Below are 20,623 nucleotides of genomic sequence, written 5' to 3'. Positions count from 1 at the left end.
CCTGATTCAAGAACTGGAAAAAATCCAAAGAAAAGCAGCTCGATTTGTTCTGGGTGATTTCCGACAAAAGAGTAGCGTTACTAAAATGTTGCAATGTTTGGGTTGGGAAGAATTGAGAGAAAGAAGAAGAGCTGCTCGACTAAGTGGTATGTTCCGAGCTGTCAGCGGAGAGATGGCGTGGATTGACATTAGTAGACGAATAGGTTTGAATGGCGTCTATAAAAGTAGGAAAGATCACAATATGAAGATGAAGTTGGAATTCAAGAGGACAAACTGGGGCAAATATTCATTTATAGGAAGGGGAGTTAGGGATTGGAATAACTTACCAAGGGAGATGTTCAATAAATTTCCAATTTCTTTGAAATCATTTCGGAAAAGGCTAGGAAAGCAACAGATAGGGAATCTGCCACCTGGGCGACTGCCCTACATGCAGATCAGTATTGATTGAGATTGAGATATTGATAACCTTGTAAACTTTACAGAGAAAGGGTTTATAAGGTAAGCAGCAGCTTGAAGACTCTTTAAGCACAGATTCTTCTATCGTAGTTAGGCCAGAAATGTTCCTTTTTATGTACACCCCAATCATCTCCTTTGAGACTTCTAGAATGGCATCAATTAATTCTTTGTATCCTTCACAATTAATTGGGGCACTTTCAATAGGTGAGTCCAGCTGTATTTCAGACTCCTCCAAAGTTAGCTTTAATGAAGTTGAAACAGAGTTGACTAGATGAGTACAATGGGTGAATGTGAGGTATAATTTTACACATGGTGAGGCGGTGTTGGCTGTGTGAGAAGTAATCATGGATATATGAAAAAAAAAAAAAGTGCACAGTGAAATAAGTGCACACATGAAACCTGTGTCCGTGATAAGCTGGGTTTCCCCAGGTTACTGTCTACCTGCAAAGTTAAGTCATCATTGAGAACAATGCACCGGGAAGTTCCAACGTTCATCGTCCCTACCCTCCACCCCAGACTGCCCAGTCATTTCTGCTGTGGAAGTCATCCAGAGTAGTTTGTACAGTGTGTCAACATGGAAGTGCTGACAACTAATATGGGTAAGCCTGCATTACGTTACAACAGCTACTGTATGCTTACCAAGAATTTGGAAGAAAAGATGGAACAATCGTTTGGCGATGCCAGACCTAACCTAAACATGGTACACACAGGATTGGCTGTGTGCTTTTCTCACTACACCAGTAACCTGAGGAAGATGTTGTCCAGGTTGGTGTAACTGGACCAGTGCCAGCTGGTGAAAGACTTGGGCTGTTGGCAATTATAAATTATACAATATATTCATATCATTAGCTTCTGCCTACTGCTCAACAGCTTCGCCATCCACCTTAATGTATCCCCAAACTGTAATGCACTTGCTGAAGTCATCTACAAGAATCGTTTGCACCCTGGTTTTTGAAATTTGCACTTTCTGAGAAAATAAACAGAAGAGTGCACTACCATAAACACAGCTGGAGCAATGAACAGCAAATGCATTCCTGGAACAGCTGGTGGTTGCTGATCCATCGAATGGTGGGTTACCTGAATACAAAGGATGTCACACTTGGTTTCTGAGCACAAACCAGTCTATTCTGAAAGTTTATTTACAGAAAGTAACAAACAATCTCATCATACCTTTAAATGGTGGGGTATCCTCCATCAATTGTTCTATGACATAACCTAACATTGTTGTACTAAATGTATCATCTCGTCGTATTCCCAAGGCTTTGTGGAATGCTTCAACAGCCTCCGATGTATTGCCCATAAGAGCATGAACAAAACCCATAGCAGAGTATGTTGAAGGATTTAGTGGGGACAGTACCAGAGCCTGAAACAAAGCACAGTTATTTATATTAACATTCAATTGTGATCCTCCTCTGAGCCAGAACATACCTTTATCAAAGTTTGACCAAGTATTAAAAAGAACACAGGCTGGTCATTTCAGCATTTAATTTTTAACGTTGACTATGTTATTGGGTTTTGCAGCCCACTGACTACTTTTTTGAGATGCCGAGGTGCACAGAAATTTTGCCATGCAAGAGTTCTCTTATGCACCAGTAAATCTACTGACATGAGGCTAGTGTATTTCAGGACCTTCAAATACATTGGACTGGGCTTGTATTGAACCTGTCAACTTGAGCTGAGAAAGCCAGTGCTCTACCATCTAAGCTGCTCATAATCAGTCCATATCTTGTGAAAGTCAAATGAAAATGTGTCAAGATAATGCTTATAAGGAAAACACCTGCAGCAGGCTTTAAGTCAGGAAAATACAGATACAGACATATGTATAAGTTGTAAAAATTGTCCTGCGAAAATATTACCATGGACAATGCAACGCAACATTACTTCTTGATTGCTTGAAGCAAAAGTAACATTGAATAATAATAATAATAATAATAATAATAATAATAATAATAATAATAAAATTAGTGTGCAATAATATTCCATGTTGACAGTCTGCATGAATTTAGTTGCAATGGTTGCTCTGATCTCCAAGGATGCTTTTCTAATTACCTTCTCCAATGCCAGCCTGTTTCCTAGTCATAGTCCATATGTCAGGAATGAGGAGAAGCAGCTGCTTTGAACTTCAACCCTGCATTTAACACTCCTGATAGTAGCTTTAGCAAGGTTAACACCACAGTTTTATACATTTTGTTCCTTTGTATGTTGTCACATGCTGGTTTGAAATCAACAAACAGATAATTTTTTTAAGAATAAAGATCTCATTTGTACCAAGTCTGATTTTTACAGAAGAGCCAAAAAACTGTCCTATATGGTTAAAAACAGTGCGAGGGGGAGAAGTGCCAGTTATAAACTGTGAATTAAGCATGTCAATAATAGTGATCAGTACAAAACATAAATTTCGTTCTTTAATTTTGCATGTACAAGGTATCTAGACAATGTTATAGTATTTTTATGAGGTTTCCATTGGTACTGTTCTGTATACATTAAGAATGATTTATTATAAAGCCTTTTAATATTATTAGTTACTCATTTGGGTGTCAACAAGGGTGTCTAGAGGGTTCTGACAGGCAGGTATGAAGGGAAACGACCAGAGGGAAGATCAAGGCAATTATGGGAGGATAACATTTAGAAGAATTTGAAGGGAATAAATTGTAGAGACTTGAACTGGACTGCATTACATCATGATGGCATCATGTGGTGTACTTTGGTTGTTACAGCTATGAACAATTGGGTTTCTCAACCGCCAGTGATTGAATGAGTGATTAATATTATTTATGTTGTTGCTGTTGTTGTATGTCTACACCTTAGTCCTGTTTTCTGATACAGGGTTGGGGATGAGGCAAGATGAAATTGTATGGCATGTTTTAATGGCTGGATGCCCTTCCTGTCGTCAACCTCAGTTGAGGAACTAGTGAAGATGAAATGAATGATGGTGAATGTAATTGGGTTTATTTATTTTATTACTTATTTATTGTATGTCAAGTATACAAAAGAAAAAAAATTTACAATATATACAAGGACAAGAATGTTGGTAGCGTTCACATTTACAAATCAATGTCCAGTTGCTGTAGCCATTCTAAGGAGGGGGTGTAGCACTGATGACATCATGGGCTGGTCCATCGTACTTCCACAGAGGGCACTCCTCAATAATGTGCTCCACTGATGGAAAGGGGCTCTGCAGTCACAGGCAGGGGATTCTCGAAGTCCCCACTTATGTATCATGGCATTACATCTAGTGTGGCCTGTTCTCTTAAACGGTTGAGTTTAGACCATTGGTGTCTCTTCAGGTGAAATCCTGGGAGTCTAGTTGTGGGGTCTTGGATGCTTTGGTGTTTCACACATGCAGAGCTCCAGCTTTGATGCCATTTTTCCTGGATATTGAAGCCAGTTATGTCATGCCATATTGATTTCCTTGATTTAAGACGAGAAGGGGGTAGGTCAGTAAAGACCTCATGGATTGGGAGATTCTGTGGATGATCAGGATGGTGTAACTTTTTCCACTCGCGTATAGTTGCTTCCTGTCGTCTCAGTTCCGGAGGTGGTATGTTACTAATAGCATGTAGTCATGGGATTGGGGTGAATTTTAGTGTGCCTGTTATGGTTCTCATACATTCGATCAAATGGACGTCGATCTTCCTAGTATGAGCGCTACGTTGCCACACCGGGGCACGATATTCAGCCACTGGATAAACCATGGTGAGGGCAGTAGTGTGTAGTGAGGATGCATCAGCTCCCCATGTCGTGCCAGCTAGTTTCTTCATGATGTTGTTTCTGACTTGTATTTTCCAGGTGTTTTTTGTATGTTAAAGAACGATCTAAGGGATGCCAAGGTATTTGGGGTTGAAATTTTGTTTAATTCTTTGTTGGCAGAACGCAACGTTGAGCTTTTGGTGAGCTATTTGGTTACACCAACGGAATGAGCATACTTCTGTCTTAGCCGTATTTGGGCAAAGTCTCCACTTCATGCAGTATGCATTCAAGGCTTCCAAGTCATTGGAGAGAATGACTTCCCCCCCATCTCCTAATGTGACAGTTTGGACAGTGATGGCTAAGTCATCAGCATAGCAGAATTTCTTGCTGATGATGTCAGGCATGTCACTGGTGTACAAGTTGAAAAGTAGTGGGGCTAATACAGACACTTGAGGTAGTCCATTTTTTACTGTAAAAGACCTGCTTGTCTTTTGCCCTATGGTGATCTTGAAGTACCGATTTGTCAGCATGTTCTTCAGAAGGACTGTAAGTTTTCAGCAGTGTGTATGCTTTTCAATTTTGAATGGTAGTACATCCAGCCATATTGTATCATAAGCTGCTGTCAGGCAACAAAAGCGATGGATGTCTTTAGCGTCTTCTGGAATCCTGCCTCAATATATGATGTTAATGCTAATACTTGTTCACAGCAGCTTCGTATGATTCTGAAACCCACCTGGTATGTTGGTGTTATGTCATTTATTAGTTCCTGGATTTGGTTGAGGATGAGGCATTCCAACAATTTGTAGCAAACACTCAGTAGTGCAATAGGACAGTAGCTTGAGGGGTCATCAGCTGGTTTTCCTGGTTTGAGGATTGCCATGGTGTGAGCCATCTTGAACTCCGGGGGGAATGATTCCAGTCTCTAATACGTCACTGAAGAAGTTCTTGAGCCATATTTTCCCATGATTCCTAAGATATCTTATGAATTCAGGGAAAATACCATCTGAACCTGCGCCCTTGCTCATTTTTAGCATGTTGATGGCTTTCTCAATTTCTTCTTGGCTGAATGAATTCGTAAGAGTAGAGTCATTTTGGAGGCTGTTGTCCATTTCTTCATCTCTCTCTCAATGGGTTTCTTCATAGTGGGGTCTATTGGAATTTTGTCAGTTCTTGATTTGATATGTAGTGCCATTTCATTTGGTGTTAATTCCCGGCTCCTTCTTGCATATGTTTGAAGCAGCACCAAGTTTCCTAAGGAGGGTCCATGATTTTCTGCGAAAGTGAGTAAAGCTCAGCTGAGAAGTTCAATCTCTCCATTTCTCTTTTCTTCCTTTACTTAGATCTTCTAAAATCCTTTTTCCCATTTCAGAATCACCAGTTTTCTGATAACTGTCATACATTATTTGGGTAGTTTTATCCCAGCATGGAATATACTGCTTCCTGAATCCCCGGGGTATGTTTCGCTTAGCTGCACCAATGACAACACCTAGAAACCTCTTGTAATTTTCTGCCTTTGGGGGAATCCATCTCAGATTACTATCTACTTCTGATCTGTACTGGTCGTCAGATTGCCATCTAGAAGAGTGGAATGTTTTCTCTGCTTTAGCATCAAAACTGAGATACAGGTCTTGGTTATCACACCACATAGCCAGTTTTTCTCCATTTTTATCATTGTTTGAGTAGCCCCAGGATGTGTGATGGCTGTTAAAGTCTCCTATGTTTATACAAGGAGTGGGCAGTGAAGGCAGTGGTGGAGCTGGCCAGTTGGAGTGAGGTGGTTTGTAAACTGATGCGATAGTCAAATGATCTAGTTTAGCAGTAATTATTTGGCAGGGTGGGACGTGTAAATAACCTCCTCGTGGTGTACCCTGAGCAATGGACTGCTTATGCAGGACGGCTGATAGTCTACACAAATAGGCGACCGAACTAGATCCTGGATCTCTCACGGTCAATCAAAGCAACATCAGAAGATGAAATTGGGTAAGGAGGTGGAACGAATCAGCTGTGGCCTATGAATAGAAACTGGCCCAGCATTTGCCTGGAAATGAAAATGGCTAACTACAGAAAAACATTCTCAGGATGGCTGACAGTGGTGTTTTGAACCGACTCATCTACCGAACGTAGAGCTGGGCGCCACAGACAGGGCATTTTTCTGCTGGTACGTTCTGGTACACATACTGGGTTAACCTTATATTGTAAAAATTGTGGTGAAGAATTGGATTTATTGTTTAAAAGTGTTTCTTCACTTAGGTGCTGCCGCCATCGCTTGATGTCAAATTATGGCATCAGGAAGTGTCAATAGATGAACTCTCATCCATAGTTATCAACCGTATCATATAATATCGATCCAGTTCAATAGCACTACTCTTTCAACTGTACGTGCTTGCCACTTAAATTTGGAAACCTCCTTCGTGTGACTGTGATCAGCTCCACTCCACTTCATGTTCAGTTAACTTTGTTGCTTTGTGTGCTGTGGTTGCTTTGGTTGAGCATTCTATATGTGAATTGGCTTGTTTTCTAAGGTCAAGCCCCGCGGTGTAGGGGGAAACGCGTCCACGTATCACCCGGCGGCCCTGGGTTCGATTCCCGTCCGGGTCAGGGTTTTTAAATTGTAATGATTAATATCCCTGGCCTGGGGACTGGGTATTTGTGACGTCCTTTATCTTCCTTTCCTCACACACAACATTCCACACTACTGTCATTCCAATTACACACAGGTTCATACAATATGTTGACAGTAGGGGCAAAAGATCCACATGGGTTGACACCCCGAACAAATAGTATTTAAAAAAAAAAAGTCTTTATCAAACATAATTAACTCAAAAATCACTGGTAGGTAAGAAATCAAAACTTTCTGAGAGTGAATTGAGCAAATGTATTGTTTGGAGGAAAATGCTGCGATCGAATCTGTAAAAGCTGAACATGTGGTTGTGGTTACCGAATATGCGGTTGTGAGTGAAAATCTTCCCAAGTGTTAGACTTCACAGCAAAAAGCTGTTAAAAAAAGGAAATGGCTGGTTAAGCATGAAAAAATAAAGAGCTTGGCTGTAAAATATGTCAAGAAGTATTCAATTTTGGCCCGGACAGAAACAAACAAGGAATTAATATTTCTAAACCATGAGCAAATGTTCAGATTACTTCATTTGGTAAAAAAAAAGACTTCACTACGTAAAATGATCCATGGTCAAAAAATTAGTTCTGCTCATAAGGCTGCCACTAACATATTAACTGCCAGGCTGAGTGGCTCAGACGGTTGAGGCACTGGCCTTCTGACTCCAACTTGGCAGGTTTGATCCTGGCTCAGTCCGGTGGTATTTGAAGGTGCTCAAATATGTCAGCCTTGGGTTGGTAAATTTACTAGCACGTAAAAGATCTCCTGCAGGACAAAATTCCGGCACCTCAGCCTCTCCGAAACCTGTAAAAGCAGTTAGTGGGACGTAAAAGAAGAACAACATTATTACAGTATTATTATTAACATATTATCTGCTGCAAAACAAGTTGGAGGTCTCTTTTACTTAAGCTTTTGAACATGACAAAGAGATAACTTCCAAAATCTTCAGAACAGATCTTCAGAACAAATTGCCAAGAAAAATCAGGCATTCAATGATTTTGAATCTGAAATTGATCTTTAAGAAGTGAATGGTAGCGACGTGGGCCGAATTTTTCATTCAACCAATGCTCGTATCAACATAATTAAGCATATTGGAGCTGAAATGAAGAAAACCCTTATGAAGAGAATAACTGAATATAACTACAAGATTTATTTGGTAACTGGCGAGAGCACTACTATTAGCCAATTATCATCTTTAATAATAAGTGTAAGGACAATGCTCCCTGATATGGATGGATATACAAATCTATTTATGGATATTTTTGAGTTGAAAAGTGTACCAGCCCAAGGTATTTTTCAATGTCTGATTAATGTTTTGAATGAATTGGGCTCCCCTCAAGAATTTTTGAAAGAAAACCTTATTGCAGTAGCATGTGATGAAGCTGCTGTGACGTTACGGAAAAGAGAAAGGCATAATGACTTTGATAAAAGCGCAATATCCACAGGTCTTGTTTTGGCACTGTGCTAACTATAGACTATAACTTTCTGTTGGCGAAGTAGTTACAAAGGACTTCCCTTCACAGATTAATCATTGTAAGCCATTTCTTGACAAACTTTATACATTATATAACCAGTCACCTAAAAATGCGAGAGAACTGAGAAATAATTCTGATGATCTGGACCAAAATCTGTACCACATTGGAAGAATATGAAATACTCATTGGGTAGCTTCAAGATACAAAGGTGTTTCTGCAGTCTGGAAAAACAATGGATTACTCGTGACATATTTTGAAAAAATAAAACAGGATGAGAACAGGGATTCGAGTGAAAGAGTTATAATAATAATATGTTTATTGCAATCGAACTGGCCATTTAGTGTGTGAAGTACATGAATTTACAAATCTTATTTACAGGTCTTATTTACTACAGAATTTCACCAGCGACTCTGTTCTCATCTTACAGTTTAACACGTGGTATCTCTCACATTGGTCACCACACCCTGCGCATGTACAGTTCATACCGACCTCATGAAAACTCTGGATGTTGCACAGCTTGTGGTGAAATCCATGCACTGAGTGTGTCACTGTGCGGCGGAGTTCGTATCCTCCCTGCGTCCATTCACAGGTTGTCATAGCGTCAGTAATGTAGAATTCCTCCCATATCTTGAGTTTCTTCTCATGCAGTTCCCTCAGTAAGTCCTGGTAGGCTAACTTCGCTGGTAGTAAGAGCTTCAGTCGTAGCTGTTCTATAAAGAAGGGCTCTCTGGTCAATTCATACACGAGCCGAGAGGGTGTGTATTTGGAGAGACAGAGCACCCTTTTCAAGTATTTGCCTACAGCTTCTCTATCATTTTGAGGTTTGTCTTTTTCAGATGTGTCCATATGTTTTCCAGTCCGTATGATATGACAGGTTCAACTTTGAGTTCGAACAGTCACAGGGCTGTTTCCATAGAGAGTTTACCTATTGACTTGATGTCACTTATGGCTCTCGTCACGGCGCTAACTCTGTCGTTTATGTGACCTGTGAATACGGTTCCCTGTGTCTGAAGGGTTACTCTCAGGTACGAAAAGCTCGTGACTGACTATAGCGGTGTCTCGCCAGTGTAGAAAGTGCCAGGTCTTCCCCCTCTTCTGAAGGTCATGGAGACAGTATTCCCTTCATTCAATGCCAGGTTGTTTTCTTGTGCCCAGTCTACCAACTGGTTGAAGGTTTTCTGCAAGTCGCTCTCTGAGGTTGAGGTCAATGCCATGTCATCCGCATACATTAAAAGGTTTACATTGTCGTGTTTTATTGTCTCGACGATGTCTGCTGTAGCTACGATGAAGAGTAAAGGGCTTAGTGGGCCCCCCTGGTTTGTTGTATCAGGCTCGATTTATCTATGCCATCATGTATGTCCACCCAGTTATTAGTGAGGTCTCTGATGATTGAAAGCAGGTAATGTCTTGAGCCTAAGGCCGTTTTCAGCTTCTTCATTAGAATGCATCTGTTGATTGTGTCAAACGCCTTGGTGTAATCCATGAAGATTGTGTGAAGCTTTCCCCCATGGTTTGCTAAGGCCATTTCTATATCAGCTTGGAGACAGTATATAGCTTGTGTAGTTGATCTCCCACATTCAAAACCAAACTGCGAATCAGGGAGTTTCTCATCGAAATTATCTTGAAGACGCTTACATAATGGTGTTGCAAGGATCTTGAGTAGTGTGTTCTCCAGCACAATGCACCTGTACACATTTGGATCAGCCGTGTTACCTTTTCCCTTGTACAGCATTATCACCTTTGAGTGTTTCCACTTATTCGGTACAGTTCCTCATTTCAGGCACTCATTGGGGAGTGCTATGAGTGGAGTCACTAGTGCAGGAAGCATAGTTTTCAGGTGCTCGTTGCAGATGTTGTCTGGTCCACATGCTTTATTGTTCTTTGTACTCATAATTGTGTGGATAATTTTTTCTTCTGCGAAAAATTTGATCTCCAACGTAGAGTCACTGTGGGAGTTGCTGCCGGCAGACATGTGTCGTTAGCCTGAAGGGTTGAGCTTAGATGTCTTTCCCAAATCTCCACTGGGATGTTCCCTGGGAATTTCGGTTGCTTCAGCTGAAGAGCCTTGTAGGATGTTAATTAATCTGTACGGTTTCTGCCTTGCTGTTTCTATTAAACATTTTTCCTCTTCCTCCCAGAATGTCTTTTGCGCTTCCTTAATTTTGATTTTGTACTCTCTCCTCAGCTTACCGTAGCGGTCCAAGTCATCCACTGATTGAGTTATTCTGGCTTTATGCATGGCAATGATGGCTTTCCCTCTGACTTCGTAACATTTCTTGTTGAACCATGGTTTAGCTCTGTGATTTGCGTTGTCTACGGTGCAAGTGGTCTTTAGGATGAGGCCTTCTATCCATGATGCTGCTTCATTGAGATTTTCTCTTTGTAGCAATGTTGTTATTGTGCTGGTGTCGACACTGCCAAATGCTGATATGTCTGCCTTTCTGCTTAGCTTAATTGTTTTTTTTGTCTCTTTTTTTACTGTGTTCTTTACTTGTAGCCATGTTTCTACTGGCAGGTGCTTCGTTTCCACTTCCGGGATGATGTTTTGTTCTAGTAGCGTAAGTTTGGAGTTGACAAATAACAGGTATGGTGCTTGCGCTGTTATGCACACAGAAGTAAGTGTGAGTTGCTTTGTTATTTACAAGTTCAAAGCCTTCCTCTTCCAGGTAGTTCAAGACATCTGTCGTTTTCCCTGAAGGGGTATCTACACGGCAGTTCAGGTCCCCTGCCAGTATGAACGAGTTATGTATAACGGTCTATTGAAAAAATTACGAATATTGATTTTATTCTTATGTGTGATGCTCTTCAAGAGTTTTCGCAACTCAGTGTTGAACTACAAGCATGCAATATGATTTCTTGTAAGGCTCGTAGAGTAATATTCAGGCAGATTATTCTGTTTGAAGATATGAAATTTAATAGTGGGTCTTACTATTGTGAAGCTCAAAGTGCAGCTGAGAATTTGAAATTCAAGGGAGTTAGCCTGGTGAAGAGAGAAAAAAGTCAAGCTGCCAATGCAAAAAGCTCTCTTGATCCTGAAATGTTCTATGACAGCTTTAGACGATAGATGGAAAATCATATGTTAACAAAAGAAGACACACAAATACCTGAAAGAAAAAGTAATATATCCTGAATGTTGGCTCCATAATGTTCAGAAGAATGTAACTTTCAGTGAAGTTGAAGTACAAAATTTGGGTAGGCGAAAATGATTCAAGTCAGGCAAGTTCTAAGAGGCGATTGTGAATTCTTTGTTGAGAAGAAAATGTCAGTGTCACTACTACCACTTGTAAACACATCAACAGCATTCCCATTTCACCTCTTAATGTGAATGTGGTTACTCACAAATGAACGTAGTACTGACATCAACAATGGCTTCTCTACATCTGACAACTGTGAGTTCATTCACGTTTATCAAGCTGGTAGGTCCTCTATGAGATTTTCGACCTCTACCATATGTTAACCCTGGGACCAAGTACGAAGACATCTTGCGACCGACACAAAGAGCAAAGAATGTTCACATCATGGGTCCAATTTGGAAGTTACTGTAACAGAAAAGGTACCAATGTTATGCCTTCATTTTCACTAACATTTTAGTTACCTATGTTGAAGCCCGAAAGTTAATGTAAAGATTAGGTTAAGTTGTGTTTTGCCCTATAGATAATTGGGTTGTTGTGGCCCCTTTTGGTACTTCCTGGAAGGGACTAGTGAGTCAGCCAACTGGGGAACTCCCAGCCGGCCTGAAGGGCATCGCTGGCCTTACAGTGTATTGTTCTTTTCATGCGGTTTCTCCGTGTGATTCTGCAATGTGCATCGAGAATGTTCTATCTTCAGCCACTTTGCAAATATTCTGGTACACATCACCTGAGCTATAAAAAAAGAGGCTAGCCGCAAACAGTCAGGTCAGTGTTGGAGTCAGAACTGGACTCGCTGTGTTGGGACAAAGTATGCGTGTGCTCTTCTGTGGCCTGAGGATCGTCGGAGATTCAGCGATTGCAGCAACTATCGTGAGTGTAATTGGAACAGTGTTAATGGCCGTTGTTGAGCTGTTGCTGTTTAGTTGTTTCACTGTGTGTGACTGTGTGTATTACTGGCAATTTCTTGGAGTCGATCCAAGTCATCGTGCGTTGTGTGGCGAGTAGCCCTGTGTTCAAACCTAGATGTCTGCATGCAACTGCAGTGTGGGGTGACTAGACTTGTGAGCACAAGTGAAAGTCCTATCAATCAGGATTATAACCTCCTTCAGGTAAAGACTGCCCAGCTCTCCCTGCTGTGACAGACTTGTAAACAGACAGCAATTAATGAGTGTGGTTATTCACCGTTGAATAGAACTGTGTGTACATATATGTGTGCGTATGCATATATTGAGTCATCCTGAAATAAATCAGAACGATAAAACAGACTGTGTTTTATTTGTAACAATATGATCATACGACACCATAGAAACTGTAGCTTGTGACTCCAGTATTCTATGTTTGGGTTGGGTCAAGTGTGTACTAGTTAATTTTTTTTCTAGAGGAAAAAGTACTAGAAGTAGCACATTAACTCTTTCCACGCAAGTGTCGACCTGAGGTCGATAGCCGTCACTTAGAGTTATAGCTTTTATGTCGATCCTGAGTCAACACAATGTTTTGCCGCTCATTGCTAGGTTATTCGGCATGCCAGGGCTTTTGTACTTCATTTGGTAAGAGCTGATCCCTTCTAGAAACCGAAAGAAACCAGATAGGAGTGTTTTAGTTTCTCTTTGCTTGGCGAAATTGCTCCGTTTCCTTGACAATGGAAAGCAGTCACAGTGAAGCAACATGGAGGCGCACAGTCTGCCTGAAGCAGAGATTCTTGTGTCTATTTCGACTGATTTTGATTGTAGTAACCATGAAAGCGATGAAAAATACATCCGTGAGCGATTCAAGTGACGATATTTATATCTGCGACGCAAGAAATCATGGAGGAGGCGATGATATTACTGTATGATCTGTCCCGGTCCCAGTCATACAGTGCTGATTTCAAACATACCTTGGAGATCGCGGAGAACAGGTGATGCACGATTACCCAAATTTCCTTATAGGTTAGTTAGTGGATTCATAAGTTGTGGCAACAGACCTAAAATAGAATTAGAGCACTAGCAGCTATTTTTTACTGATCAGTTGCTAACCTCTATTGTCCATGAGACAAACAAATTTGCTAAAATAAAAATACAGCAAAATACTCCACTTCAGAAGAGATCAATCTGGTTTTCTTGGAAAGCTGTGATTTTAGAAGAGCTGAAGGCATTTATTGGTGTAATTATCGACATAGGGATGAACAGTAAGGCAGAAAAGCAGGTGAAGACTGGTTGGATAAGCAGGTGTTCTACAAAGATGTGTTCTCTAGAGACAGATTTCTACAGATATTCTGGAATTTCCATCTTTCTTCCCCTGACGCTGATAAGGCAGGCCCACAATCTAGAGGTTCGAAGGTCAGATACAGTGTCATACCTGGACATGAAATTCAGGGAACACTTCATTCCAGGAGTGTTGATAAATGTTACGTGTTCAAGTGTTACAATAAGCAGAAACCAATAAAGTGGGGACCCCCGTATTTATGTACTGTCAGACTCGAGAACTGGATACATATGTGCGATTGAACCATAATGGTTCAATAACCACACCATCACTTGATAGGCCCGATTTATAGGTCCCGCAACAAGAGCTTGCCAAAGAAAGCTGCGCAGAACATCGGCAGTGTTCGGGTGGGCTCGGTAGTAGCACTGCACGCCCCCCTCACTTCGCTAAATAGCCTTACTCCCAGCAGTTGTTAATGAACCGTCTGCGCTGGCGGTCTGGCCAGCTGGACTGAGTGAAATCTCAGTGCGTGAGTGTAATGCCTTATTGTAATTATAACCAGAGCCAGGACACATTACCCTATAGCATAATGATATTGTTGTACATGCAGAATCAAAAATATTGAATGAAATAACAATAACAAACAAAGAGATTAAGAATTATGTGATCGTAAAATAGCAGTTAACTTACCCAATGGCTTGTTCTAGTCCGCATCTTGTGAAAGAGGTTGAAAGCTGCTCATATCGCCTTCACTGTCATCCGCGCTATCACTAATGCTCTCTCCGTCACTGTCACTATCGTCCTCCAGATTAATGATTATGCTGTCTGATACTTCATCCATTATGTGATCGCTCGCAATGTACTTATTCTCAGTGTCGATTACGTGCCTACATCGACTCGACCATTCTTCTGCCCCAATTGACGCAATTCCTTCCATCAGCAATGTTCTTGCATCATCGAGTCTGAAAGTAACATTCTTTTGTGCTACATAATCTTTAACTTGAGCCCAAATCATTTCGATTGGGTTCAAGTCTGGATGGTATGGTGGTAGACGCAAAATCGTATGCCCATATGTAGCAAGTAGTCTGTCGATTTGATATGACTTATAGCGTGATTTATGGGATTTAATCAAAGCGTACAGTTGGGGTTTTATCATCTCTGTAGAAAACGGGATACCCTTATCAGTCAACCAATCCTGCATAACTGTTTTTCTGGATGATGATGTGGGTGCACGCTCACATTGGACATTATGGTACGAGGCATTATCAATCACGACTACAGAGTTGGGTGGCAAATTAGGAATTCATTTCTCTGTCAGATATTTCTCGTAGTTTCTATAGTTCATCTCATCGTGATAATCCCCTGTTGTTTGGTTGGATTTGAAAACCAACAAAGCATTTGGAATGAAACCTGCATCTGAACCGGCATGTACCACTATTAATCGTTGCCCTTTCGAGATAGGTGACTTCAGTCCATGAAGAGTACCGTCACTCCAAGCACTTGACTTGGTGTGCGAACTATACAAATATGACTCATCAGTGTAAACAATAGGCCTACCCTCGTGTCGGTACCGCTTTATGCTTTGTATGTACTGCACACGTAGGAGCCTTATGTCAGGCTTCTCCATAAGTATTCTACGCATGTCTTCTGTCTTTCTCCATCGAAAACCTAGGCCTCGAACTATCTTGCTTAGTGTTCTTACGCAACCTTTAAACTGTATATCCTCTACCAGTTTCTTACGGATCTTTTCAAGCGTTGGTCTCTCGCCTTCGGTATTGTGAAAATTGTGAATCGTGCGCCTGACCGCGCATTTCTCAAAATCGTCTAATTCACACTTCTTGACAGACTTCGGTCTTCTCTTTCCAGGCGTTGAAAATGAATCCACTTCACCCCTTTCGATCTTCTTTGCGTCTCGTATTACATTCCGCACGGACCTTTCCGACACACCCGTAGCTTCGGCCACTTTCTTTTGAATAGCACATAAGTTTCCAGTGGGGTGGGTTTCGTTTTTCATGAATTTATACACATTATAAATAACTTCTCTAGTTTGACTGTGTAAAGTTTTAGCACTCCCTAATTTAGAACGAAACGGGGGCATCGCTACGTACACTGAATATAATACTACAACAAATTCACTTTCAGCTACGAAATATAAATAAAATATTAATAATACAAGCACACGCTTCTTGCTTCTTTTCAATACACGCTTGATAAAGAGCTGTACACTGTGCCTCTCAGTGAGCGGTTGAGTAACAATGAGCCCGGTAATCAGCATTCGGGCGACACACAGGAGCCCCGCAACGAGCTTAAACTTCGCCAACAGATATTGGTCTCTGCGCACGTTGGAGTTTCGGCAAGCTCTTGTTGTGCTTAGTATACCCTTCACTTGCACAACAGTTATTCATTTGGTTACACAAGTTTTGCAAGCCACCAACGAAACTGGGTTTCATGTCTTTACAGACCGGTTTTATACTAGTTACGACCTTGCAACTGAGCTACTGAAACTGAAGGTCCATATTACAGGCACTGTAATGGTAAATAGGAGAGGTCTGCCATTACAAGTGAGAAAAGCCGCAACAAAGAGAATGAAACAACATGACATTATTGGACTCCAAACATAACACTTCATGCTTGGTTTGGAAAGACAAACGGATTATTGCTATGCTGTACACTTTCTATGACAATTCCACTCAACCTGTGCAAAGAATAAGATGTCAAGGTGCCGAGGAAATTGTAGAGAAACCTACTGCCATACTTGCTTATAATCAATACATGGGGGGGGGTGTTGATCTTTCTGACCACTATGCTAGCTCATACCCATTCACACGTAAGTCATTGAAGTGGTGGAGAAAAATGTTCTTCTGGCCTCTAGAAATTACAATTGGGAATGACTTCTTACTCTTCAAAGAAGGTAACAATGGAATGGCACATCTGAAGTTCGGGGAAAACTTGGTAAGACAACTTGTAGGAAATGTAGGAAATGTGCGGAATACACAGAATGGGAAAAGGGGAAGACCTTCCTCAACAAATGAAGAAGTGAGGCTGAATGGCAAGCTGCACCTGCTGTACCCCCATCCTGAAGGAAAAACTAAGGACTGCAAGGTTTGCAGTGACAGAAAAGTTGTTGGAGGGAGGTGAGAGATAGTCCACTTTTGGAAAACCTGCGAGAAGCAACCAGGGCTCCATCCAGGTATTTGCTCTGAACGCTTCCACACATTCAAGACATACCATTAAGGAAGTGAAAAACTATTTTGTGTCATGTAAATACAATACATTCATTAATTTTGTAGTTACTTCCTGTATATATTGTTACAACCAGTACTTAATAACAGGATTTAAAATATGAAGAATGCTGACAGAAATAAATACGAGTTGGGAGAAATCAGGATTTACAAATAATTCAAGTGGAAAGGGTTAACAAACGCAGTCAATCTGCTCAGTGTTACTGTTGATATAAAGTTAAAATAATCTAAAATCTTATTTTTATTGAAAATTGTCACTAACTGTACATACTGTACATTTCACTGGATACAAAATACAGATTTACCATTCTCTTTTCAAACTGTACACCTGCTGTTAATTAATATGCAATCCAAATTTCAGGATGGTTATTTTTTGTACTACATTTAGAGTAAAAATTAATTTACTGTGGCAAAAGTGTGACAAAAAATGAGAATATTGTATGAAAAGCAATCTCAAAAAATTCTAGTGAGTGCGTAATTAATACTACAGAAAATATACTGTAAGAGCACATAGACTAATAACAAAAATAACTGTAAGAGAAAATAACAATAATTATAGGAATAGCAGTCTCAATAAATAGCAAAGAGCAAAAAAATAGAAACTTAAGACCCACAGGAATAGTCCTTTCTACTAATTAATAATACTGAGAAAGTAATAGCCTGGTTACTAATTATAAAAATATACATGCAAGAAAATCACAGCATTCAATAAGAATTTTATTACAACTAATACTGGGTGCTTAAAATTAAATTTTCCCTAATTAACCCACTCTAGACACTAAATTATTAACAGCACGTGTATCAAACTCTGTAGGAATAATGTCCTGACTATGGCCTACACGATTTGCATGGTTCATACCAGGTGCCATTATCACTCATGGATGTTGATAGCCTCATGGATCAGAATGCACTTCAGTCACTGAATAGTCAACAAGGACTTGGACAAGAAAAGAAGTATGGATTTACTGGTAAAGGGCTTTAATCAAAATAAGAGCAATGATGCATCTGCACTCCGAGAATATCACCATATGAAAGAACTATGGAGGGGCTTTCTTTCCACACCTGCTTCGTGGAACACGATGGATAAGTTAAAAAGAAAAAAGGTGGAGAGCTTGGTGTTGATCTAGGAAGAGGCCAGCAACTGATTGTGCCATAGATGGTTGAAGAAATCACTGTTGCTGTGACAGAAAATGCTGTGGGTTACCAATGATCATCAAGCAGTGTGCGAGCTGTGTCACGTCAGCTGAACATTCCACAGTACACTGTTCGGAATGTGCTTCAGACTAGTGATTATTTAATTTTAAATACATAGTATGTTACAAGGGTTTTTTTAATATCCACCTATTCAATACAAAGAGATCACTTTTAGAAATTTAATATTATTATAAAATGTTAAGGGACATGTTTCGCCCATATTAAGGGCATCATCAGCCTCAAACTCAAACCTGTGTGGTGAAAAATCAGGATCCTGATTATTCTTACAAGTCATAAAAAGAGGATATCAATGTAGGTGTTTGTCTGAACATAAAAATTATTAAGAATGTCCTTGGTTAAAATCATAGTATCAAGCTGTATGTCATAAGTTCACACGATTATACTTTCTGGAGCGTTGAGTCAATGTGCCCAATAACCTGTTGGGGGTAGAGCAATAAACAGCTCAATCTTTATAATGAAACAGAAATGTGTTTCCTTGAATACTCCTGTTAGAGGATAAGAAAAAGTAAAGCTGATAGACTGTTAAAGATTAATTTTCGTATGTTACTTATGGGAATCAACATCTATAACATCTAATGGCCAAGCAGGCATCAATTTTTGGTAATGAGACAAAGTGTCTCGTAGTGCATTGGCACTGCCGGTGGCTCCAAGTAGTCTACGCAGTGGCCTCCATGGTATGCACCAGCCAAGCGTCTTGGTAGGTGTGCTAGATACCAACTGATGTGCCCAACCTAGCACACGGTGGGCGAAACGCTGGCAACCAGGAATGAGTTAGCTGAAAAATTTATGTCCAATAACGGACCATTTATATTGGTATTATCGATTACCCATCCGACACACTTAAAAACCGAAAACTTTATTCATTACATATCTGATTATTCTTTGCAAATCAACTGAATGATATCTGAAACTCATTTTATAATTTTATTTGATTTATTGATTTACTTAAATAATCAGATGGAGGTTATTCGATTATTAAAAGTATTTGATTATCCCATCACTACTTTGAAACATGATGAAGTGGTATCCATACAATATCCATATTGCACAATGACTGACATCACAGGACGCACATGAACATGATGAATTTCCGCTTCCTAAGGGATGAAGTTGAACAGACCTGGCCTTGGATCATCGTATGGAGTGACGAAGCAAATTTTTCTCTTATGGGAGCAGTTAGCACACAGGATTACCAAGTGTGGGATCTTCCCCTCCAATTTATGTCCATGAAGTTCCTCTGCATAGTGAATGTGTGAATGTGTGGTGTGGCTTAATGGCCACTCATCAGATTCAGAGTTTCTCCGTAATGCATCTGGCGGCAATCAAATCCTTAGCTAATTGTTTCCAAATGGTTGGCCGCACCTATCACCCAGTCTGAATCCCTCTGATTTCTAGCTGTGGGACCATCTGAAAGACAGAGGTTATCAGAGGAATGTTTACATATGTGCCAATCTGAAGAGAAGCATATCTATAAAGGTATCAGTGGTACCTATGAAGATGTTTCGAGTAGGCGGTCCAGCAAACTATCCTATCCTTTCAGACTATTCTGGGAACTATTCTGAGCACACTCTATAGTATGATGGACACTACAAAAACCAAGCAAACTGTATGATATGGCAAGACATTAAAAACATTTAATCAGAATTGCTTATACCATGTAATCCTGAATACCACCCGCCACCAAATAAGACCCGCACCCTAAATTTGAGAAGGCAAAATATGGAAAAATTAAAAATTAAAGAATAATTAAAGAATAATATCATGATGGCTGGATGTCGGTGGATGTATGTCCTGTGAATTAATTTCTGCTCACTGTTGTTTAAAGGTGTTTTAAAAAGGGATTATGTAGTAGTGTGTTGAGATACATAGTTGAAAAACCCCTTACCTTATTCATTCTCATTCCTTTTTAATCTAAAGAGATTGTTTTGTGGGACTTGGAAAGTAGTGAATTGTTTGATGATGACGATGATGCTTGTTGTTTAAAGGGGCCTAACATCTAGGTCATCGGCCCCTAATGGTACGAAATGAGACGGAATGTAATGACAATTTAAAAGTCCAAAAACATCCACAGATGAGAATTCAAAACGTGATGACGAAGAATGAACGGGTGAATATGAATTTAAAACAATCAGTGGAACCGACCCAAAATGCCTCACATTCCCAGAAACTATTGTAAAACAATAGTATTACCGACCAAGGGACTGGTTCTAAAGCACAATCCTGAATCAATGATGCTTGTTGTCCAAAGGGGTCCAAAATCCAGATCATCGGCCCCTCATAATGGTAGTTATCTCTAGTAAAGTAGAACCATGGTATTTGTCAAGTTACGGTACTAATAAAAAAGTAGCGTAGACTCGCGGTATTGCACACGTTATGGTATTACTCACGGGTAATGTAATACATGCGTGTAACGCAGACCTATGGTGTTCCTCACATAGGTGTACTAATCACAGGGACTCGTACTATACCGTGGTGTTCCTCACATAGTGGTACTAATCACAGGCTACTCCGAGACCCTTGGTATTTCTCACATAATGGCAATGTAAGCCTGTGGTGTTCTGCATGTAGTCGTACTAATCACGGGTACTGTAAATTCCATTCTAATTCACACTCTGTTGC

The 20,623-nt window shown here is 40.3% G+C and overlaps 1 protein-coding gene across 4 annotated transcripts in view; it reads right to left on the bottom strand.

Moving 5' to 3' along the window:
* Cdc16 (cell division cycle protein 16) overlaps window positions 1–20,623 on the bottom strand; it is a 300,876-nt gene that overhangs the window by 28,738 nt on the left and 251,515 nt on the right. For all 4 annotated transcript variants that reach the window (XM_067137914.2, XM_067137918.2, XM_067137916.2 and 1 more), the window contains exon 11: window positions 1,627–1,819. In XM_067137914.2, the coding sequence (XP_066994015.2) occupies window positions 1,627–1,819 (193 nt within the window). The remainder of the gene's footprint in view (window positions 1–1,626; window positions 1,820–20,623) is intronic.

The sequence above is a fragment of the Anabrus simplex genome, chromosome 1 (assembly GCF_040414725.1).
Source record: "Anabrus simplex isolate iqAnaSimp1 chromosome 1, ASM4041472v1, whole genome shotgun sequence".
In the NCBI taxonomy this organism is placed as follows: Eukaryota; Metazoa; Arthropoda; class Insecta; order Orthoptera; family Tettigoniidae; genus Anabrus; species Anabrus simplex.
Note: the sequence above shows the minus strand (reverse complement) of the source record. Positions and strands in the feature narration are given on the sequence as shown.